The sequence below is a fragment of the Muntiacus reevesi genome, chromosome 9 (assembly GCF_963930625.1).
Source record: "Muntiacus reevesi chromosome 9, mMunRee1.1, whole genome shotgun sequence".
Taxonomy (NCBI): Eukaryota; Metazoa; Chordata; class Mammalia; order Artiodactyla; family Cervidae; genus Muntiacus; species Muntiacus reevesi.
In genome coordinates, this window is record NC_089257.1 from 63,636,754 (window position 1) to 63,661,104 (window position 24,351).

Sequence of the window (24,351 nt, forward strand, 5' to 3'; positions counted from 1 at the left end):
CAGGACACTGGGTTCATCATTCTTGATGCAGGTTTCTACAGGAAGGAGCCCTGCCCTCAGAAGCTTACAGTCTAATTGGGGAGAAAAGTTAGCTCACAGCCAGACCTCCCGAGGTCACTGTCAGTGCAGAAGGGCCACAGAAAGAAGGGGTTGCTGTACAGATAGGGGTCCTCAGAGCAGTATCTCTCCCGTCCTTGCAGATGCTGCCTTGAGCTGGGAGGAGATGGGCTAACGGGGCCTATATTCAGGGAGAGGGAAAGGGCCGAACCCCAGCAAGTGCAGTGCACTCCGGGGAGTGGATGTCTAGCAGAGGGTTCACAGACCCTGCGCTGCTAGTGGTAAGGAATCCGCCTGCCAGTGCAGGAGACGTGGGTTCGATCCCTGGGTCGGGAAGATCCCCTGGAGGAGGAAATGGCAACCCACTCTAGCGTTCTTGCCTGAAGAATCCTATGGACCGAAGAGCCTGGCAGGCTACAGTCCAAAGGGGCACAGAGAGTTGGACATGCCTGAGTGACTAAGCACAGAGACCCAGTTTCTGGGCAATAAGACTAAAAAGTGCTCTGGGCTCCAGGTTGGGAGGGAGCCTCTGGACTGAGCTTTTATTTCCTTGGGGAAGGCCATTGAAAGCCACTAGCCATGTCTAAGATCCTAGTGAGAGACTTAAGCAGCGTGGCACCTTGGCAGGGGTCATCAGGCGTCGTTGGGGAGGAGGGGTGTCCAAGAAGCGAGTGACCAGTCTGTAGCTGAAACAGGTGATGAGCAGGGGCTGGGCAGTGGTGGAGGCAGAGGGCACAGAGAGGAGAGGAGGCCCACTGGGTTCATCTCACATCTCAGGGCTTCCCAAGGCTGGGCACAAGCTTCCTGGGAGCCAGACAAGAAGGGACGGGTCTGTCCACAGCCAGCATCTCCCTGCCTGCTTGATGTAGCTGGCAGGGCTCCATTCCTGTTGAGGGTGGGGAGTGGATGCCCGGGCTGTCCCTCGGGTCCCTCCCCTACTGCTCATTGGGACTGCCTCCCTGCCCTCCTCCCCCATGATGCCCCATTGCCCACCGTCCCCCTCCTCCACTGACCACCTTCTAATGTGTGGAAACCTTTCCTGGGGCGCTGCTCAGCCAGGCGAAGCTGAGAACATCACACATCTGGAGAGCTGTGGAGAAGGAGAGATGGGCAGGGAAGATGCTATTTTCAGAGCTCATCCACATCTTCCCCCAACCCTGTCTGGCTCTCCTGAAAGATGAGGAACCATCATACCCACTCCAGCTCCGGGGTACCAGGATGGACAGAAGGGGGAGGAGTGGGTAATGAAACCCAACCTCAGACTCTCCCATCCACAGGATCTTTGCACCTGTTAAAAAAAAAAAAAATAGGTCACAGGATCAAGAGCCCAGAGAAGCTGGGTTGGTCCTTTCTCCGGTCTTCCAGTAGGCCTACTCTGGGTCATGCCACTCAGACAGGCATCTGTGCTGGCATTTAGGAAAAAGAGTCCCGTAGGAACTGAGGAGAGTTACCACTGGAGTCAGGCAGAGGCTGTGAACACAGCATCGCTTCCTCATCTGAGTGGCGGAAATAGTAATGCCTGTCTTGTGGAAGTGTTTTGAGGACTGAAGAGAAAGCAGCTATCATGGGTCCGTAGTTCCTCTCCTCCTTCTAACTGAAATAGCTCATGTGGCAGTTTACAGTCCTGTGGGACTTGCAGGCTGAAATGTGTGTCTGTCAGTCAGCAGCATGTACTGAGTGCCAATAATTTTGTTGCCGAGTCATGCATCAGCCATGTGGTAGAAAAGAGAAAGAACGAGGAGACAGAGCGCTGCCCTTGGAGCTGATAATGCAGTTGCAGTGAGAATATACAGAGATGTACACACTTGAGCGTGCACACACCCACACATACATGCACACACACAGGTACTTTCATGACCATTACAAAGCACTCTCCAATCACATGTAATATACCACAAACTGAATTACGTGACAACTGAAAAAGGTGTCCTAGGGAACGGATGGGTGACTCAAAGAAAGGAGGGGCATGTGTGTGCATGTGTGTGCGTGTGTGTGCGCGCGCGTGTGTGTGTGTGTGTGTCTAAGTAGATCTTCTGCCTGCATGGAGAATACTAGAACAAGAACAAGTTTCAAAGCAGAAGACTTGGGTTGACCAAGTGTCAGGGTTGTGTGATCTTTAGCAAGCTACTTAAGGTCTTTGAGCATCCCTATCTGTCAGTACAGACAATGGCACATAATCCAATGTGGCTGCGAGGAATACATGAACATGAAGATTTATGTGCCCGTGCCTAGCACAGAGCCTGGTGCATGGTCCCCATGCTGTGGCTCCTATCCCTTCCTGCTTCCTCCTGCCGCAGACCGCACCCTCCTGTGGCTGGAACATCTGTCCCTGACCCCCTTCTTTGTCACAGTGTGCCTTTGCCAGGTTTTCTGCCGTGTTGCTCATCATGCTAATTTTCCCAGGGAAATTACCACGTCTGCCCTTTCTAAGCCATCGTGCTCACGCTGACTTCTCCTGGCCCCAGGCAGCAGAGTAATAATACATGAATGCTGAATGATAAATAGCACCGTCCACACAAATCTATCAGACAGCACTGCGCAGATTTAAAAATGCAGACACCACATTTCGGCCCTATTTTCCAAGCAAGGAGCAGGGATGAGTTCTTTGAGGATGGCCCAGAAGGCAGCCTCGTGGTAGGAGCCATCAGCCATCATGGGCTGAGCCAGCCCCATGCGGCTTGGCGCTGTGTGGGTGTGGGGCTGCCAGAGGGTCGGGTGTTGGGACGTGGTGAGTGGTCACGGTGATCCAGGAAAGCCCTTCTCAGTGCAGTGGAGATCACCGTGGGGGGCTCAGAGCAGTGATGCAACGAGGAAATCAGAGATGTGGGATGGACTTGTTTCCCCCACACAGGCAGCTGAATGCTCCAGATGTGGCTTTTGTCCAAACGCTCCCCCTTCTACAGTGAATGTGTCTCCTGAAATACCAAAGCCCCCAGGTCCCCTCCCAGCAAGCAGCCCACTGAGTAGAAGGCACTGACATCTCCCCAGCCGCTTCCTTATTTTTTAAGAAGAATATTTTGCATCATAAACCCTTTGATGAAGAAAGGGAGAGAGAGCCCTTAATGAAATATGTTAATCTGGGTAAGCCAGGCTCATATGAAAGGGAATATTAAAAGAGACAATATTCACCAAAGCCAGCTCAGTATTCTGAGAGCTGAAAAGGAAAGGGAAGAAAATAGGGCCACTGATTTCAGCTATTCAGGTCAGAGAGATGGCAGCGATCAAGTTTGGAAAATCAGCGAGAGACCTCCAAATTTGACTCTGATGCATGAGCCTGCAGGGGCTGTGGGGAGGGAGCGGTTTTGTGCCAACATCAAAGGTGATTTGGGAACACAAGGACAAATCCACCTGCAAATGACTGGCAATAGCAGAAAAAAGGGGGCCACTCTCTTGGATCCCCCAGTCTTCCTATGATTGGCAGCTAGGGAGGAGGCAAGCAAGGGAAAAGCAAAGGGTATTTACTGTGACTGCAAAATATGGAGGAACCACAAGTCCAACATCCAGGACCACAAAGTGGGCTCTGATCTAAAACCAGCAGTGGCTTTTAAGTGCCCAGGGTGTGCCAAGTGGTAGAGATGGGCAAAGTTGTAGATATGGTTCCCTTCAGGGAGCTTCTCTGTGTATAGATGGAAATAGAATCCAGGGGTGGGAAAAATGTATGGAGTGAGAGGAGAGCATAGGATGGAGCCTTGAAGAACTTGAACCATAAGGTAAGAAAGATGTACCTGCAAAGTGAAGAGGTAACCCAAGAGATTAGTAAAAGCTAGAAAGTGAAATTTGCTCAGTTGTGTGTGATTCTTTGTGACCCCATGGATGGGGTCCTCCAGGCCAGAATACTAGAGTGGGTAGCCGTTTTCTTCTCCAGCGGATTTTCCCAACCCAGGAATCGAACCAAGGTCTCCTGCATTTCAGGTGGATTCTTTACCAGCTGAGCTACCAGGGACTCCCTAGGAAAAGCTAGAGACTATTTTAATAGGCAACCCAAGAGAAGAGTGCTTTGGGAAGGGACAGGTTTAAGTGTTGAACATACCTGGAAGGCCAAGTGAGAAATCAGACTTGATGACATGCACGTCCCCTGTGCAGTGGAGATATGGTGCTGATGTCATAGAAAGGTATGAGGAGTAAATGGTGTCCATCACTGCACTTGGCACATCACAAGTGCTTGGTAAATATTAGCACCTCTTTTTTTTAGCCCCTTAGTTTTCAGACACATCATTTGGGTCTCCTTCCTCTGCCTGCACTCATCAAAAATGAATGCACTGACTCATGATCACTGTCCCTCTCCTATAAACATGGGCAAATCAAATATGATGTGTGAGCTGGCACCAGTTCCCAGGATGCCACAAAGAGAAGTGAACACCTGCCTCTGCATTGCTAGCCCATTTCCTCCTGAACTAAAGTGGTACCCTCGGCAGGAAGGAGCCTGCATGTTTGCAACTCTGGCTTAACCTCTCAGCCCCAGTGACTTTCGGGCAGTTGGGGTGTTTTGAAAAGACAAGGAGAATATACTTGTTTTTCTGAGCATCCATAGTCTTCCATTTGTGACGTTGGCTCATGAAACCAAAGAATTAAATGCAAAACTGCAGATGGGGAACCGGGCCAGTGCCCTTCACAGATGCCAAGCTGGTATGGCTAAAAGGTGTTTTGAAAAGCGTCAAGACCTCAATTAGCCAGAACCTGGGAGATGGGATAGTCTCTTTGGGTGAACCAGTCCTCCTGATTTACCAGGCATTAGCTTAAAAAAGAGTCTTCTTAAAAAATTCTAGAATATGCCATCCTCCCTCCCTGATTCAGGGATTAAACTGTAGTGAATATAATTTAATCTTTTCTGCTGACAATTCTCAGGATCCTCTACTGTGGATTTAAAAGACATGGAAAATTAGACTGAATAGTCACATCAGGACGTGCCCTGGGAAGATGTTTAAGCCACACTATCAGCTAGTTTCCTTGTGCTTTGCCTTTTTTTGTCTTTTCAAAGCAAAGTGCCAGTAACGTAATCTGGTTATGAATTCTGGGTTTGGAGGGTACTAGCTGAGGCATTGCTATAACTGCAACCCCTTCCATTTCTCTCTGGAATCCCCTAGTAGGTGCACAGGAAAAAAATTCATTAAATGAATGACTGGGTTCCTCTGGAGATGCAGAATGTTTACTGTCACAGTATCCCTGAGTGGTATTTATCGGGTATCTTTCACATTCTACAATTTTGCTAAACATTAGCCCTGGAATGGGCTGCCAGTCCCCCTGGATGAATTGGAAACATGCTCATCACTTTGTTTGCTTCTGATGCTAAAGATTCAGATACCATTCTCTGAAATGGTGAGAGAGGAAAGGGTTTGCCTAGGGACTCTGGCACTTGGTTTATTCCCCCGCACCCCCCCAACAGCCTAGGAAACATTCAAGACCACCACCACACAAATGCACAGAAAAAAGAAATACAGAAGCACACACAGAGGAGGAGAAAGGGGGATGAGACTTGGCTTCCCCATTTGCACTGGAATCTTGGGTGGAGGGGGTGTCTCACAGTTACAACACAGCACTGATGTGGGGTGAGAGCAGGAACAAGCGCACTGGCCAATGAGACCCTAAGAGATAGCAAGCGTTGGTGATCTTGGAAGGGGCCACAGGAAACATCTGAGGTTTGGGTTTACCAGGCGGCCCTGGGTAGAGAAGGCTTAAGCTCCCTGATTCTCCAAGCAGTGGACTTGCTGTTCCCAGGCTCAGGCATCCCTTGATCTCTTGAACTTCATGGAACAGAACAGTTCTCTCTGAAATTCTCTTGCTGCAGTCTCTGTAAGCAGGACCTCTTCTGGGCATCTAGGTTGAGTTTGGGATGTGCTGCTGCTTGAGGCTGGAGAGGGGTCCTGGAGTTTGCCTGGCTGTGGTTAGAAGTGGGTGTCCTTTCTCCAGATTCCTGGGACTTCAAGCAGTCCACACGCAACATCTCCCCGACCATCAACCAGGCCAACATTGTGGACTTGCACCCGGCCTCCGTGTACAGCATCCGCATGTACTCCTTCAACAAGATTGGCCGCAGCGAGCCGAGCAAGGAACTCACCATCAGCACTGAGGAGGCTGGTGAGCACCTCGCCCTGTCACCCCTGCCCATGGGCTCGGAGATCAGGGACATCTGGGGCCCTCACCCACCCTGTCCACTGGCAGTGGGTTTGCAATTAGAAGAGGTAAGGGGGGAGATTCCAAGGTGTGTGTTTGTGTCTGCCTCTGGATCATCGGAGACTCTTCTGCCTGACCTTTTCCAAATGGGTTTCTAGATGCAATGCTTTCAGGAGCTGTCCGTGCTTCTGCTCCCACTCCACTGGCCCCAGCCTGTCTGGAAAGGACAGATAGACTAGATTTGCAAAAGCTGGGGGTACTACTACCCTGGATTATCTCCTGTGACTTTTGTCATGAAGTTTTCCTGAAAATTTAAGCAAGATTTCCCTTATTGTATTTTCTGTTACTGTCATTGCAAAATAGAAATTAATACCAAAAAGTACATATACATGTGCAGTTTTACACATAGTAATAGTAATAAAGCAAAACCTAGTATAACCAACACTCATTATCACTTCCCAGAGGTCCTCTATATACCCCTTCTCAACCGTAACCCCATCCCTCCCCCTGAAGTAACAAGTATCCCAGCTTCCTTGTTTTCTTTTTCATACATGTCACTGGTATATGTACACATAACCATACAGTTTAGTTTTGCCTGTTCTTCTAATAGAATGCATGCATGAAATAATACTTCATATATTCTCTTGTATCCCCCTTGTTGTGGTCTATATTCTTTTTGTGAGCCTCAGTATAGCTCTATAATTTGTCTATTTTCATTCCCCATCCAAGGAATATAAACAGTTGCAGAATTACAGACTCATCAGATAGAAAAACTTTGCTCTTTAACTGAAAAAGAAAAAAGAAAAAAATGCCAAAATGTTTTCCAAAGGGTTGTACCAACTTGCTCTCCCATGGTTAGCATATAAAAGTTCCTGCCACTTCATATTTTGGTCTGCACTTTGTACTATCAAACTTTTAAAAAAATTTTGCCAACCTGCTGGATGTGGAGTCATATTTAATAGTCATTGTTTTCTATGTTTTCAGCAAATTATGGAGAATGAATAGGAAGTTTAAACCCTATGATCATTTCAAGAGGGACTCAAACAGAGGTTCTTTGCTGCTTTAGACAAGCTTTTCCTTTCTCTGCAGCAGCCCTCCAGCTCAAGGATGGGACTGAGGGCATAGGGATCTTTTCTTCCAAGACATGACTCATAACGTTGTTTCTCCCAAACCCACCCCAGCTCCTGATGGGCCTCCCATGGATGTAACCTTGCAGCCAGTGACCTCACAGAGCATCCAAGTGACCTGGAAGGTAAGCAAAGTCAAAAGCATTTCCCCTGAAATGTCTCCCTCCCTTTCCCATCCTTAATCTTCAAATGAAGCCCCAACAGACTTGTTAGTGTCTGGTGTCTTCCAGTACCCACGCCTGTTTATTACTAAATACATGAGGTTGGAGGGGTAGAAAGAGAGGAGGATAGAGGAACTGGTCCCCCCACCGATCCCCACTCCCTTCTCCACCACGGCTTTCTGATGGAGGCCTCTACTTGGAGTGGGATGAAGAATTTGTCAGTGCCAAGGAGAGAAGATGATTCTTTTACATGCTGGTCTGTCCTACAAACCCCACAGGTTGTAATATATCTAGAACTAGAATTGATTTTGTGTACATTTCAAAGGGACTCTATGGATAACAGGAGATGAAACGACAGGGTCTCACCCTTGTCTTGGCCCTGTGACTAGAGCTGAGAAGTAGGGTGAAACCATCCCCTATGTTCTCACAGTCAAGACTTCAACAGGGAGCTTGGTCTTTTCTTGATTTCCTCCTCTGTAAAATCAGAGTGAAAAAAATAACTGCCCTCCCTAGCTCTGGGGGAGGGGGAGCTGTAGAGAAAACAAACCAGTATGTGCTGCAGCCATTTCTAAGGGGAAGAAACTTGTAGATCTAGAAGGTATCTGAAGACTCTGTCTCTGATGGGAAATCTTAGAGGCAATTCCACAGCAGGGCAGAGAAACAGCATAATCTTGAGCATGACCGAGGAATGCTTTCCTGGGAAACTCTGGGCTCATCACCGCATCCCTGGCGTGGGCACAGAAGGGCTGCCCAATCTGATGGCTTCCTGCTGCATTTTCCAGTGTTTGAGTATTTTCTTGCACTAACTTCTCTGTTTCTATGGAATGAACAGAAGAGATATTTCTCCTTCCTATCAGAGGAGGCCATGGTATAGAGATGCAAGGTGACTTCCGTGGTCATTCAAGTCATGACAGGTGCAGAACTTCACTGCACACAGTCTGGAGCCAATGCCCAGTCTCCCCACAGAAGCCCACTGTCTGGAGGTCAGGAACAGAGAGTTTCCTAAGGCCTATTCCTGTTCTTCTTCTTGGATTTCTCCAGCCCCACCAGTAGGGCTTGGGGGGTTACCTCCTCTACATCTGGGCTTTGAGTCCAGGGTAATTTTCTGACTCTAACTCCTGGTGGAAAAACTCCAGGCACTTTAGTCCTCCTTCTAGTCCCTTCATAAAGGTAGACTTGAGAATCAGAGCGATTCAAAAGGGTCTACTAATATTTTCCCTTAAAAAAAGACTGCGTGTTTGGGACCTCCTTGGTGGTCCAGTGGTTAAGACTTCACACTTCCCCTGCAAGGAATCCAGGTTCAATCCATGATCAGGGAAGTAAGATCCCACATGCTGTGTGATGTGGCCAAAAAATAAAACAATTCTTTAAAAAACCAAGGGAAAAAAGACTATATGTCTTGGCATGCACGCGCACACACACACACACACACACGCACGCGCTCCCTCCCGCCCCAGAGAAATGACCAGGACAAAAGTGGGACAGAGGCTGGGCAGTTGGTCCTCCCTGGGTACCAGCCCTCTGAGTAGATAGATACCTGGAGCCCTGGTTCCCTCCAGGTTCAGATCTGGTTGCCAGAGCTTCCCTCAGAAACTGGGAGTGAAGCCTGGAGTCTAGATCCCAAGTCTTATCTGCATCCTGACTCTGCATCCATTTCCTAAGAATACTCCAAGGAAGCCTGGAGGTGGGGGCGGGAATGAATAAGTATGTAAACCTCTGAGACATTTGGCTACAAAGCTCCAACCTGGAGGTCGATAAAAATTTAGAATCAGATTTACTTCTCCAAAGTCTCATAATGAAAAATAAAATTGATTAGAAAGTTAGAACTTCAGAATGAACCAGCCTATCAATAAATTTTGGGGCTGACTTCTCAAGGGAATTTTTTTTAACACCAAGAAACAGATTAATGAAAAATAAAGATTCACTTGAAAGATAAGTCACTTCATTTTAAGACTCTTTCCTTGAGATGGATCACCACTGCTTTATGACATAAATTTGCAATCAGCTCTATTGATTTCTTAATGCTTCAGAGAAATATTGTTAAGATTGATTTAAATCCTGAGTGTGCCTGTTTAAGGGGGTGGGGCCTTACAGGGAGAAGGGAGAGAGAGGGATGGAGGGAAGATATGTCAAGATTTGTAAAAATGTGTGAATATCTATATGTATGTAGCAAGGTATGCCTGGATGCCTACCCAAGGCCTCTGCCAGTGTATGTTGATGTGAAGGACGGCGGTGTGGTGCTATGTATATCACACATAGATAAGTGTATATGGTGGTGCAGGTGGCTCTAAGTATGTAGGTGTGTGTGTCATTGTGCAATGATGTATATATCAGTGTGTTTCAATGTGGGCACAGATATGTATTAGAGTATATGTCAGTGTGAGGACAAGGGCACCCTGAAGATATGTTTGTGTCTTTAATAAGTGTCTGAATGTGTGAGTGTGTAGATTATTTGTTGTTTAGTCACTAAATCGTGTCTGACTTTGTGAACCAATGGACTGTAGCCTGCCAGGCTCTTCTGTCCATGGGATGATGACAAGAATGCTGGAGTGGGTTGCCTTTGCCTTCTCCAGGGGATCTTTCCCACCCAGGGATTGAACCCTCCTCTCCTGCATTGGCAAGTGGATTCTTTACCACTTAGCCACCTGGGAAACCTGAGTGTGCAGATACAACACCCACATTCAGAAATTCTCCCTCTTACCAACTAGCAAACAGGACTAAGTGCAGAGAGAAAAATTATTCAGGCATCAACAGAAAGTCAATTAAATACACACACACCTAGTTAGTGAGTTCAAAACAATTATGTTAAATTAAAAACTTAATTTTATTAAGTTAACGGTGAGCTTAAAAATGCAGTTCATTTGAAACATTCATTGAATTTAAAAAATGAGCTGTTTTACTAACTTAATTGTTTTTGATCACACTATTTTTTAGTACAGTAAAAGGTGGGCTTTTAAATTAACTGTCTCATCTTCAAAACCCTGATTCAAGCTGTTTTTCTATGTACTGGCGTGTGTGCCTGCTCTCTCAATATAAAGATGGGCACATCCCCTCATTAAAGGAGCCAGTTTCTATTTGTGAGTCTATATGTTTCTGGCCGTGGGTAGGTGTGTATTGGGATGTTTGCTTTGATGGGTCTGGGTGTGTGTGTTCATGGTTCCAGATGTAAGGGGACATATCAAGATCCTCTGTCTCTGTGTGTGTGTGTGTGTGTGTGTGTGTGTGTGTGTGTGTGAGATCACGTACAAGAATGTCTGTGTCAGTGTTTCCCTGTTGATGGTTTTTCTCCCAGTACACCTGTGTGCGTGGCTGGTTGTGTATCAGGGTTCCTGCTGGGGGTGAGAGTGTATTTTCCATCCCAAGACTAACGCCAGTGGAGTCTTCTTCCTTGGCCTGCCCGCCTGGCAGCCCTTCATTCCCGCCAGCCCAGACAGAGCTCCATGGTCCCCCCTGTCACCTACCTGTCACCCCCATCTCTGTCCCTCCGTCCAGAAGCCAGCTTCAGGCCTGGGCTCTCCACGAACCCCAGCCGCTGGCCAGGATGTCAAGGGCAGTCCAGCTTCAAGAGGGGCTGGGCTCGCATCAAAGTCAAGGACTCTTTTTTTTTTAACTTGTGGTACCATACCATTTTATGTACGTAAAACTGATCATTTTAACCATGTTCATAGGTAGAGGTCAGTGAAAATGTACATTAACAGTGTTGAGCAGCTGTCACCACTATCCATCTCTAGAACTTTCTCATGATCCCAAACAGAAACTCTGCGGACCCAGCCATCCTAGCCTCCAGTAACCTCTGTCCTACTTTCTGTTTCTGTAAATTTGGGGATTCTAGTCACCTCAGAGAAGCATCATACAATATTATTCCTTTTGTGTCTGGTTTATCTCACTTAATGTATTTTCTAGGTTTGTCTATGCTGTAGAGGTTATCAAAGTTTCATTCCTTTTTAAGGCTGAATAATATTTCATTGCATGTATGGACCGTATCATCTTTATCCGTTCACCTGTCTGTGCACACTTGGGTTGCTTTTACTTTGGCCTAGACTCTGGGTGAGATGGGAGCAAGGGAGTGACATGATCTGCCTTTGGTTTTAAGAGCATCCTCTCCGAATGTCACGGTGTCTTTGTCTCCCCCCACCACCCTCCCACCCCATACTCACAGGCGCCCAAGAAGGAGCTGCAGAATGGCGTCATCCGTGGCTACCAGATCGGCTACCGAGAGAACAGCCCGGGCAGCAACGGGCAGTACAGCATCGTGGAGATGAAGGCCACCGGGGACAGTGAGGTCTACACCCTGGACAACCTCAAGAAGTTTGCCCAATATGGCGTGGTGGTCCAGGCCTTCAATCGGGCTGGCACAGGGCCCTCATCCAGCGAGATCAATGCCACCACCCTGGAGGATGGTGAGGGCACCAGTAGAGGGTAATGGGTACAGATCTCAGCTGTGGGCAGAGCCACAGGGCTGCCAGAGAGAGCTGGGGGCCCTTCCCTGCTCCTGGGCCCCATCATCGTCCTATGGTACACACAGCCTCCCTGGGTCCCTCCATCTCCTCTCACCCATTGGCTTCTCAAGGGATGCTTGGTCCGTTTAAGCCTCTGGGCCTCTCCATCCATTGGCTGACTCTCTATCCATCACTTTCTAATGCTTTGCCCATCGGTCTCTCTACTGAGCTCCTGATCCGTCTGAGTGCCTATCTGTGTCTCTGTCTGACTCTGCATTCATCTTCTCCCTCTGCCTTTTCCTCCTCCCTCATTCTGGCCCCTCAGCATCTCTCTCCCCAAGCTTTCCTCTACACTCTGGGTCCTATTTTCCCTCGTTTAGGCCCTCCAGGCTGGAAAAAGGGCAGAAGCCAAGTTACCTGTGCACTTCTGAGCTAGAACCTGTCCACCATCTATTTTAGGGACCTGAGACGAGACTGTGGAGTTACAAAATCCCAAGGTCCATGGACAGAGGATTTGGAGCCCAGTTTTTAACACTGAATTCTTTGAGGATTGGAGAGGACTCCAATTTGAGTGAATGATGGGGTTTCTCAGGCAGAGAGGGTTAAGAGGCAGCAGGAGCACGCCGCTCTCCAAGCACAGAGAAGAGCCCACTGTTACCCGAGCTTGTGCTAGGAAACGAAAGAAGACATGACCCTTGATACCCACCCCAAGAGATGGAGCCAGGCTGGTCACAGCCCCCCAAAAAGCAGAATAAATAGAGCTTCCTTCTTGATACCCCAGCCTAAGACCAAGATATGGAATTAAAACCTGTCACTGAATCTGAGCCTTCCCCCAGCAAAGCGAGGGAACTGACTGCCCTGGAAACATAATGCCGCTGCCCCATGGCCATCAAGATACCCAGCATTCTACCATTAGAGATTCATTCCTTTTGCTAAGCAACGTCCTCTTCCTATCTCATTCTCTCTGAAAATGCAGACACCCTTGGGAGGGAGGACACATCAGGTCAGAAACACCAGAAAGTAGATTAACTCATGCCAGTTGTTCTTAATTTTGGCTACAAGTTGGAATTATCTGGGGAGTTTAAAAATCCTGACGCCTGGCCTCATCCCCAGAGATTTCCATTTAATTGCTCTGGGGCTCAAGCTAGGCTTTGAGAGGGAGCAGATGTCAGTGCACTGAGCCCCTGGGGAAAAGGGAGAACACAGAAGGAGGGAAAGGTGCATAGAATGCATAGGTCCAGAGAAGCACCTGAGCTATACTACCACCAGCTCCCTCACCCCCTCCACCATCCCACACCCTCACCAGCCCATCAGTCACTGCCCATCCCCCACCGCCCTGATGCTGGCCACAGGCCTGGCTGGATAGAGGAAGACCAGCTTGTCACCATTATGTACCAGCAGTGCCATCCCAAGCAGTACTCTGACACAGTGCTTCTCAAACCTGAGCACACATCAGAGGGTTGTAAACAGATTGCTGGGCCCTCCCCCAGAGTTCTGCTTGAGCAGGTCTGGGGTAGGAGCCAAAAATGTGCATGTCTAATAAATTCCCAGGTGATGCTGATGCTGCTGGTGCAGGGAGCACCTATGAGAACCTGAGCACTAATGGCCAGGTCATTGCCCATAAAAGGACCCAAGACTCACGGAGGTTATGAACCTGTCTAGAATTGCCCGTCTTGATGAAGAAGAGACCAGGTCAAAATCCAGGCCTGACCCTGAATCCCATACTCTTTCTACTTCACCCTGTTGTTACCCTCTTGCTTGGGAGTGAGGCTGGATGCAGGACCAAATGATGTGGATGCGGGATGTTCCCCCTGCAGGGAAGTCACCTGCAGGGGGAACAGTTGCCCCAAGTCCATATCAGCACGCCTGACCAAACACTAAACTCCATCCTCCAAGGCCATCCCAGGAAACAACCTGGCCAGGCCCACCCTTGGCTTTCATCAGGGCCCCACGTCCCTTGCTTTTGATGGGGCTACAGGGGGGGCTGGGATTACCCACAGGGAGAGAGCAGCATGGGCTGTGGAGACATTTTGCAAACAGAGGAGGAGAGGGGAAGAAAGTTTCCAGCAGCATTTGCTCAGCAGTTTTTCATACTTAATTAAGGCCCTCGTTAGCCTGTCAGATCCTGATCGTTTCCTGGCAATATTAGCACTCCTCCTGGGGTATTCAAGGGCCCCTGCCTTAGCAATAGTGTCTTTTCCATAATTATATTACCTTCATTTTGTTCGAACGGGCGATCTGTATTAGTTTATTACACTGGGTCCCTAATTACATGGTGCTTATATTTTTACACCTAAGTAATATGAAACAATAATCATTCTCAGAGAGGATCGTTAGGATGATGTATTATCATTTAAATGCTCATAAAAATTAGAGTTGCCTCTTGTGGGGCAATGGGATCTAATTACCTTCCATCCAGCCTGCGCCTCCTTTCTCCCACTCAGAGCTAAGCAGACATGGCCTTCCCCTTTGCCCCCAGCTCCTCGGAAACCAGAGCAAGTGCCACCAAAGTTGTCCCTGGCCAAGGGGGCTGCTTGGGGCCTGGTGTCGACCCTGTCTCTCATCTCAGATGGGTGAGCTGCAGCTGGGCCACCCCCAGAGGCTGGGACTTAGGTTAGGTTCTCAGATGGAGAGGGTTAAAGGCAGGGTGGGCCACCCAGGCTGGTCTTGGTATTTTTCCCTCACCCAATGCATTTTGGTGTGTTGGGTGCAGGGACAAGGGACAAAGTGTAATGATTCCAGAAGCCCTAAAGGTGTCTGAGGGACCTCTTCTCCCCTGCCCCAGGGTTATTTGAGAGCCTCTTTCCTTCTTTTCCTTCCCTTCAGCTTGGCACAGGGGCAGGGACACACACGGCTGGCAGCCATCAGATAAGAGCATCAGTTGCAGCTCCCCACAGGGCTGGCTTGGTCTTCCACATTCTGTTATGTTCAGCGGAGGTGGACCCCCAGGAGCTCATGCCCGGAGTGCATCACCTTCTTCCCTGAACACTTACCCAGAATCAGGAACATGCCAGCCAGAGCCCAGGAACCAAACTGGAAAGATCTCCTTCACCCAAATCTCCAGGAAAGGAGACTGGCTTCCCTTCCCAGCCACCAGCCCAAACTCTCGAGACTCACTGAGCCAGGAGGGCCTCCCACTTGTGTAAGCCGAGGTCCCTCTGGCCGGGCAGCAGGGTCCTGCCTGCACGTGGACGCTGTCCTGTTCCTCCCTAACCAGGCCCTTTGGCTCTCCCCTCCGCAGTGCCCAGCCAGCCCCCTGAGAACGTCCGGGCCCTGTCCATCACTTCCGACGTGGCCGTCATCTCCTGGTCGGAGCCCCCACGCAGCACCCTCAATGGCGTCCTCAAAGGCTATCGGGTCATCTTCTGGTCCCTCTACGTTGACGGGGGTGAGTCTGCTGGGGGTGGTGGCCAGCTGATGGGGTGAGAGGCAAGGGGTTGGTCGAGGCCCACACTTAGAGCTGAGCATCTTCCCGTGGGATGTCGAGCGGAAGTCCAGCCTCTCCCCTGCACCTGCTATCCCATGCCAGAGCCAGGGGCCAGAGTGAGAGCAGACATCAGCTGCCCCTGTTCAGCAGTGTGTTGGGCTGTGGCTTAAGAGGTGAGATGGACACATTGACTTTTCTGATGGAATGTGTTGATATAAGGACTCTGTGGCCATGTCAGTCAGGAAACAGGTGGTAAACTCAAGCGGGGCAATTGAGACTTTAATGAAGGCGCTGCATTCGAAGGAGTATGGAGGGATGTTGGGGCCCCGGGGACTAGCACCAGCAGGAAGCCGTCACTGCCTAGGACTGAGGGGCAAGAGGAGGAAGCAGGGTCCCTTGGCCAGACGGATGGCGAGGCCTGTGTTCTGTGCAGATGAGCTGCCCAGGACGTGGAGAAGGTTGCACAGTGGAGCTGGGGGTAGGGATGGCAGAGGAAGCAGAGCCAAGACAGTGGCCCAACCCTCTGGGCGCCTTCCTTCCCATGGGACGGGCTAGTGTAGCCCCACAAACACAGCAGCCCCTGCCCAGTGGTGCAGCAGAGCCCCGGACCAGGAAGTCATGCCAGCCAGAGGCCCAGCATCCCAAACCGTGGGCGTGAGTTTGCCTCGCCATATCCTGAGCCTTCTGCCACTGGTCGCCTGGCCCGCTCCTTCTCTCCTTGGAGGACCTGGGACTCCAGCTCACAGCCAGCCCTCTGGGCCAGCTGCCCTCCCTGCCCCTCACCTGGGTTCTGGTGCACCCAGAGGCACTGCTGACAGGAATTCTCTCTCCCGGCCACACCTCCACCTTCTCCTCCAGGAGTGCGGAGGCCTGCAGGTCTTCCAGGGCCTTATGCAATGAGATAGCCTCACCTATCTGTGCTGAGCCACAAAAGGGAAGGGCCCTCATTTTCCAGAGCTTGCTCCCCCTTTTCAAACCCTGTGGCTCCCCAGCTCAGCCCTCGGGTGGGCAAGGCATCAGCCTCGCTAGTCTCCAAAGGCCACTGAATTAATTGATGGCCAGGCTGCCCTCCTCCTGGGTCTTTCTCTGGCTCTAGTCCTGGACAGGTCCCTCCTGGTTTCTGACCTCCTGGAAAAGGAAAGTGCCACTTCTCGGGCCTCCGAGGGCCCCCTCCACTGACCCAGAGTCCCCTGAGGCTGGGTCTGGAGTCCTCACCCTCTGGACCCTGGCAGACTATGGCTGGTCCCTGGCTAGGCCCGAGACCAGGCCTCTGCCTGTGCCGGGTCCCTGGCGAGGCGCCAGGGTGGGTTTGCTGGCACTTGTCTTCCGCACGGCCTGTCCTCAGCTGGTGTCTGGGGCTGTTTTCTAAAAAAACCCAGTAGTCTCAGGGGGAGGGTTGTCAGCTCAGAAGCCTCTTTCCTCCTCCTGAGACTCCGACTGTCCCACGGGACGCTCTCCCTAAGCTCTTCTTCAGCGTCTACAGCAAGTTCTTGGCAGATTCAGAGTGACGGGTCCTCGCTGAGCCCGAGGAAGGCCTGGCCCTCCCGGCCGTGGCTGTCACTCCAGCAGCCTTGCCCATGTCTGCAAGGACATCTTTGCAGACAAGATGTCCTTGATGTTTGAGGAAGGGAATGGGGACTTAACCCCTTATCCTCTCGAGAATTCAGGAGCGGTCAGGTGCAGGGCAGGCATCCCCAGCCTGTCCCAGGTCATGCCACCTGGATCCATCGGCTATGAGAGCTGAGAGCCCAAGGAGGTGTCAACTTCAACAGCAGTCACAACCTGAAAGTTGAGAGTTATTAATAATTCGAGTGGGAATTTTTAGGACTTCAATCCTGGGAGACAGCATCTCAAGTAGCCCTGAGGGAACTACTCCAAGGAGGTGGGCAGAGGTTATAAAGAAGTTTCGCCACAAAGACCAGGTAGTCTGAAGGTCAAAAGTATTTTTGTGAATGAAAGAAAGCTGGATATTCCAAGTTAAGGAATTTAGCCCTTTTCTGTGTATGGGAAGACAGAAGAGTCTGGACTCAAGGAAATCATTCCTTTCATATGCAACTCATTATCCTGCATTCTTTTACATCCTGAGTTCCTCAGTGTTTACTGTAGAGAGTGGCTGCAACCTGAGATCTGCCATATCACCCAGGTATTCTCTTTCCTGAGTGCCTTCAGGGCTCAGGGATTCAGTTTTGGAGGGCTAGAATGGTGATTGTGAAATCCTTGTTTACTGATATGGTAGGAAATACTCCATTCTTCAGAGGTGCTGGGCAGCCAAGAAAACAGCTGCCAACTGTCCGCCTGGCCGAGTCTCCTTCTGGGTCCAAGTCACTCCTGGGGTCCCTCACATGGAAAGAGGGGTGGGTGGAGGACAGGGAAGTGAGGTTCGGAGAGATAGAGAAGTAACTGTTTTATAGGGAGAGTTTTAAGTTGAATTTGGTACAGCGTTGACTAGGGGCTGAGGCCCAGCTGGCATACATAGCGGGTCACCCTGGTTGGGCCACTTGGGGACAGTGTCGCAAGTCTGCGACCATGACCTTGAAGTGAAAGGTCCCCCTTGTTGCCACCATCATGGAGTCAAGGTCCAAGCCCAGGCTGGTGGAGGGGCAGTGGCTGGGGGACCGTGGCCTGGCCTGGCCGGCCTGGGCCGCACTCAGGATGCGTGTGTCTGGCAGAGTGGGGCGAGATGCAGAACATCACCACGACGCGGGAGCGGGTGGAGCTGCGAGGCATGGAGAAGTTCACCAACTACAGCGTGCAAGTGCTGGCCTACACCCAGGCCGGGGATGGCGTGCGCAGCAGCGTGCTCTACATCCAGACCAAGGAGGACGGTGAGTGCGCACCTCCCGCCCGGCCTGGCCTCGGCACTCGGGGCCAGCTCCCAGGGCTCGTTGCTCCAGCCTTCCACTGCTCACCTACCCACAGTTAAGGGGAAGAGCAGAGCCCCATCCTTTCTCCTATCCCTTCATTCTCTGTAGAGTGACTCATTGGAAAAGACCCTGATGCTGGGAAAGATTGAAGGTAAAAGGAGAAGAGAGTGGCAGAGGATGAGATGGTTAAATAGCAGCACCAGCTCAATGGACATAAACTTGGGCAAACTCTGGGAGATAGTGAAAGACAGGGAAGCCTGGTGTGCTGCAGTCCATGGCATTTCAAAGCATCAGACATGACTTAGCAACAGAACAACAAGGGTGACTTTGAGAATTCTGGGAGCGCTGCTTTGGAATAATACAGCTTACCACAGGTGGTGGTGAAGTGCCCCAGGACTCATGCCTAAACATACAAGCCACCGTAACCCCCTCCCCTGCAGCATTGGGGTCAGAGGCCAAATACACCCTCTCCTCCCACACCCATCCCAAGAGCATCCTCTTTGTGGCATCTGCTCCCCTGCAGGGTTCAGCCTGGTCTCCTCTGGATACAGGTGGTTGGGGATGCCGGGAACGGGAACATCACCCAGGTTAGGGACTTGGCAATCACGCTGCAGAGGTCCCAGAATGAATGGACCAGGCCCTGGACTCTGGTGGGTGTGTAGTGGGGGGGACACTCTCAGGACTGGGATGTGCCTGCATTTGGATCTGTGATTTCAAAGCCCTGCCCTCTGAAGGCAGAGCTGGAAGAATAGGGAGATAAGGAGCCAAACCTCCAGGGTAGAGAGATGCAGTCAGATGGGAGAGGCTGGAAACTGAGTCAGCCCAGGAGCGATCAGGTCCAGACAAGGGTCAGACTTCCCACCCAGGTCACAGCTGTACTCCTCAAGGAGCCTCACTGGGGACAGGAGGTACCATAGTGACCCTTTGCCGCTCTGGGCCCCTCTTCCACTTCCTTCCTCACCCCACCAACCCCAACACTTAGTCAATTCTAATTCTCCTCAGCCAGGTGCAATGTGGTTAAAGAGTTAATTGATGCGTGCCTTGCATCCAGTGGGTGCTTCATAAACAGTAACCAAGGTTGGCATTTTGGCCTCTTTCCAACTCAGCCTTGGTTTTTCCAAAGGATACAGAGACCCCCAGTCTAGGTTCTACCCAGACAATTTGGCAGAAGGAGCTGGAGGGGTGAGAGGAGTTACAATGGGGCAGCTCAGGCTGGAAGTGATAGTGGACTTCTCCCAGTGCAGACCAGCTTGGTGACTTGACGATGGGACTAACTGTGATTAATGCTCCCCACTCTCCCTAAGCCCCTCCCTTTCCATCAGATCAGCCCCTTCCCCCCACTTAAGCTCTTAGCAATTAAATATTTACCAACCTGCCTGCCCTACTTTTCCTGTCATTAATCCCCGCATCAAGGTTTCCTGGGACAGCTCCAGGCAGAGCCACCTGCTCTTGTGTGGAGACCTACCAGGGATGGTGCTCTGAGCCTGGCCCCTTTCAGGGCCTCACGGACACACATACACACTGGCACCTTTCTGGCCTCTAGAATTTAACCACCCAGACCTCCAGACTTTCTTGCATCCTATTCTGATACAATGGGCTGCCCAGGAGGCTCAGTGCAAAAAGAATCCACCTGCCAATCAAGAGACTTGGGTTCAATCCCTGGGTCAGGAAGATCCCCCAGAGAAGGAAAGAGCAACCCACTCTAGTATTCTTGCTTGGGAAATTCCATGGACAGAGGAGCCTGGTGGGCTATGGTTCATGGGGTCACAGAAGAGTTGGACATGACTTTGTGACTAAACACCACGACACTTCCAAAGGCCTGAGTTATAAGCATCTGCACATGCTTGACTGACCAAGGTGAGACCCATGAGGGAACCCAAAGTCGAGAAGCACAACCCTCCCTCCAGGAAGCTGACCCCACCCTAGAGCTGCCCGTGGAGTCACAGGGGCACACACAGCAGGGACCAGGGTCCTAAGGTGGCAGCTTCACGGGGTGGGAGGAGCAGACATGGATGCCCCAGCCCTGCCACTCACTAACCGCTCTGCCCCTCAGTTTCCTCATGATAAAACGGGGACAGCGCCTCATCTAGGTGTTGCAAGAAACAGCCTAACCACAGAATCCTTTCTAAAATGTCAAGTGCTGGCAAATGGTAGTTGGTTTACAGCTACCCAGAGCTGGCAATGAAATGACTGCTGCTGGTGGACCCAGGTGCCCTTGGGGGAAGCCTAAGCCAAAAGGAACCCACTGTCAGATGAGATCTCATCCAGAACAATGGTCATAACTTGACAGGTGTGTGATGTGCCATCATAAGCGTGATTTAACCTTCAGTACCTGGCTTCCCAGGTGGTAAAGAATGGTAATAGTAAAGAATTTGCCTCCCAGTGCAAGAGTCGCAGGTTTGATTCCTGGATTGGGAAGATCCCCTGGAGGAGGAAATGGTATCCCACTCCAGTATTCTTGCCTGAAGAATCCCATGGACAGAGGGGCCTGGCGGGCTACAGTCCATGGGGTCGCAAAGAGTCAGACATGACTCGCATCTGAGCAGCAGCAGCAACCTTCCAATAGCCCTTTGGGGAGGGTATTATTTCCATTTTAGAGATGAGAAAACTGAGGCCTCAAGAGCTAAAACAACTTGCTGCAGGTCACAAAACTGATGGGTGGCAAATGAGAGATTTCCTGCCTCCCCAACCTCTATGCTTTTCATCATACCATTTGTGTCAGTTAGGAAGCTTTTGGTTGTGAGTAATGCAACTAAAAAAAGATTGAAGCAATAAGCACATTTATTATCACACGTAACAAGAAGTCTTGAGTAGGGCAGCCCAGGGTTGGGTAACTCACTGGTTCCCATCTTTTCTGCTCTGCCATCCTCAGCCTGTCAGCTGTTCCTCCCATGATTTCAAGATGCCTGCAGCTCCAGGCATCACGCCAGACACGACAGAGTTCAGAGTGAGAGAAGCAGTCTCTTCCTATGGGCGTGCGTCTCTTGGGAGTAAAAGAAACCTTTCCCAGAAACCCCCTTAGCAGACTTATGCTCATTTCCCATCAACAACAGCAGGGCAATATGCCTCTCGCGAAGCCAGTCACTGAGAGGAGAATGGAATTATCATGGCTGACTTACTCTAAGCCTGATAAATCCTCTGGTGTAGGTGATGGAGACAGCTTTCTCTGAAGGGTGGAGGAGCACGGGTCACCCAAGCAAGAGTGAGACTCGGATTGCAAGGAACATGGAGGAATGATGGCAGAGGGGTAGGCAGACAAGCATGCCCACTGCACCCTTACTGCTCCGCCACCACCAGGTTCTGCAGTTTTTAGGTAGCAGTCATTACAGTTATCACTCAACTGACTTGGAAAGCAGACAGATCCACGTTCTAGTTCCATCTCTGCCATGGCACCTTGGACAAATACCCTGATCAGAAGACACTGCCACTTCCTACACACCGCCCCTACCAGGCCCCCTCAGGATTTTGCCAAAGGAAAAAAAACTGACAGAGAATTTAGAGAAAAGCAAGGTAAAATGCAAGATATCAATTCAAGCTCACTTCTTAAGCCCAGATCTCTCGGTCTGAGCTTGGTTTCAGGCTGGCTTGGGTATACTCCGTTCATTAGCTCGAAAGCTCTTGCCTGCTGCTCATCTGCTCTGTGACTACCAGACCTATCTATACGGCCTCAGAGTGCAAAGTTGGGCTGGACTTTAGACCACTTTAAAGGTTTTTAACTGAGGAAGAGGCTTGAACTAGATGATAACTCTTGTAGAAGCATGGAGGATTGGTCATAGGAAGGGAATAGGGTATAAGGACTGGGGTGGGAAAGGCCTCTTAGAACCTGTGGGCCTCTAGGCAGAGAAAAGGAAGGTGTGTGGAAGGGCAGCAGCAGTGAGGATGAAGGGAGGAGGACGGACAGGTTTAGGGAAACATACCAAAGGGATTCCACTTCCAGGAATGGTAGCGAGTGTAATTCCAATCCACTCTCCTCCTTGCTGAGGACACTAGGAAATCGGAATAAAATATTTTTAAATACTTGCTTGAAGGTAATCAGAGGGTTGGCAGGAAAGTGAAGAGTTACTGGGCCAGGATCCAAGGGAGAATAGAGGCCTAGGAGGTGATCCTGGTATTTGGGGCAGCTCTTCCCCTGGGGGATGTTTGCTGAGTCTAGAGGCAGTGACTGAGAAACTAAGCAGGTCCAGAAAGACGTGAATTGGGGGCCAGGGCCTGCTACGGTGTGTGGGTCTGTCTGGTGAACCCTCCTCTGCTCCCCACCCCAGCCTACTTTGAGTTGAGATTATGAAGGGCAGAACTCTAAGAAGAAAAGTGAACCAAAAGTAAACAGCTCAGCCTCAGATCATCTCAGTCCTAGAAATTAAATTGAGGTGACCTCAGGTTGCTAGTGTCCCAGATTGCAGGTGCCTGTTGGAAGCAAACATGAATTCTCTCTTTAGGACAATTATATCATCTGAGACCTCAAATTATTTCCGCAAACAATTTTGCAAACAATGTGTCTGGCATACAATAAAAACAATGGGGACAATGTGAACAAAAGCCAGCAGAAAAAGACAAAAGAAGCAGCTCTGCAAGAGTTCCAAATGGGTTTCATCAAATATAGACTTTAAAATAACTATTCTTAACAATCTAAATTTTAAGAGCATTGGAAGCTATGGAATAAAAAATCTAGAAACAAAAACTACTAATATCTGAACTTAAGAACTCACTAGATGGGCTTAATAACAAATTAGACACAGCTGAAGAGACAACTAGTGAACTAGAAGATAGGTCAAGAAGATAATATCAAATGAAGCACAAAAAGATGAGTGAATGGAAAATAAAAGAGCAAATAAGACACAGAGCAATGATTTTCAAACTTTACTGTGCATACAAATCACTTGGGGAATCATGTTAAAATTTAGATTCTGATTTAGTAGGTCTAGGGTGCAACCTGAGATTTTGCATTTCTAACATGCTCCCAGGTGACACTGCTGCTAATCCATGGACCACATTCTGAATATCAAGGACATGGAAGATGTGAGAAGATATCCCAAAGAACAGGATAAAGAGAATGGAGCAGAAGATAAAACGTCTGAAAACTTTTCAAAGCTGTGAAAGATATCAAGCCCAAATGCAAGACACTCTACAACCTTCACAAGGAATAACTTAAAGTCCACACCTAGGCTTATCATAATAAAGCTACTGAAAAATAAACAGATAGAGAAAAATCTTAAAAGCAACCAGAGGATGAAAAAACCAGTTACCTTCAAAGGAGCAAAAATAAGACTGTCAGCTAACTTATCAGAAACAGTGGAAGCCAGAAAACAATACAATGGTATATTTAAAGTATGTATGAAAAAAAAGTAGTTATCAACCTGTAACTTTATACCTTTCAAAAATATTTTTCAAGATTAAGATGAAATAAACACATTTTCAGACAAACAAAAACTGAGAAAACTTATCACCGACATAGCTGTCCTGAAAGAAATACTAAAGGGTATTCTTTAACTAGAAGGAAAAGGATTCCAGATAGAAGCCCAATGATGTGGGAAGAAATGAAAGAAGAGCAATTAATGGTGAATATATGGGTAAATTGAGATCAATATTGATTGCATAAAATGATGATGATGTAATCACCTTGAAAGGGGTGTCTAAATATTTACAGAAATAAAATATATAACAATGGCATGTAAATTGAGAGATAGTAAATGGAAATTCTAAGCCCTTGCATTATCTGAAAAGAAAAGTGGCAGTTATTAGACTTTGGTAAGTCAGAGACTCACATTATAATCTAAAAGTTATGCAAGAGTGCATAATAGCAAAACTAAAAGAAGGGGGAAACAGAGTTTCTTTTAATACACAATCCAAAGGAGGGCACAAAGCAAAATAGAAAGTAAAACAAAAGGTGGGACAAATAGAAAATATTCAGTAAGGTGGGATAGTTAAACACAAATGTATCAGTAGTGAGAAAAATTGGCTAAATTCTCCAGTTAAAAGATAAAGACTGCCAGACTGGCTAGCAGTGAAACAAAACTCAAATATGTGCTGTTTATAGGAGACATCAAAAACATAAAGGTGTAGAAAAGTTAAGCATCAAAAAAGATAAAAGATATACCATACAAAACTAAGAGAAAACTGGAATATTAATATCAGACATAATATGCTTTAAGGCAAAAATCATTCTTA

At 49.1% G+C, this 24,351-nt stretch overlaps 1 protein-coding gene across 1 annotated transcript in view; it reads left to right on the forward strand.

Annotated features, from left to right (window-relative positions):
- DSCAML1 (DS cell adhesion molecule like 1) overlaps positions 1 to 24,351 on the forward strand; it is a 334,999-nt gene that overhangs the window by 286,844 nt on the left and 23,804 nt on the right. Inside the window, exons 13-17 of the mRNA XM_065944285.1 lie at positions 5,965 to 6,132; positions 7,350 to 7,420; positions 11,616 to 11,856; positions 15,137 to 15,283; positions 17,992 to 18,147. Coding sequence (XP_065800357.1) covers positions 5,965 to 6,132; positions 7,350 to 7,420; positions 11,616 to 11,856; positions 15,137 to 15,283; positions 17,992 to 18,147 — 783 coding nt within the window. The remainder of the gene's footprint in view (positions 1 to 5,964; positions 6,133 to 7,349; positions 7,421 to 11,615; positions 11,857 to 15,136; positions 15,284 to 17,991; positions 18,148 to 24,351) is intronic.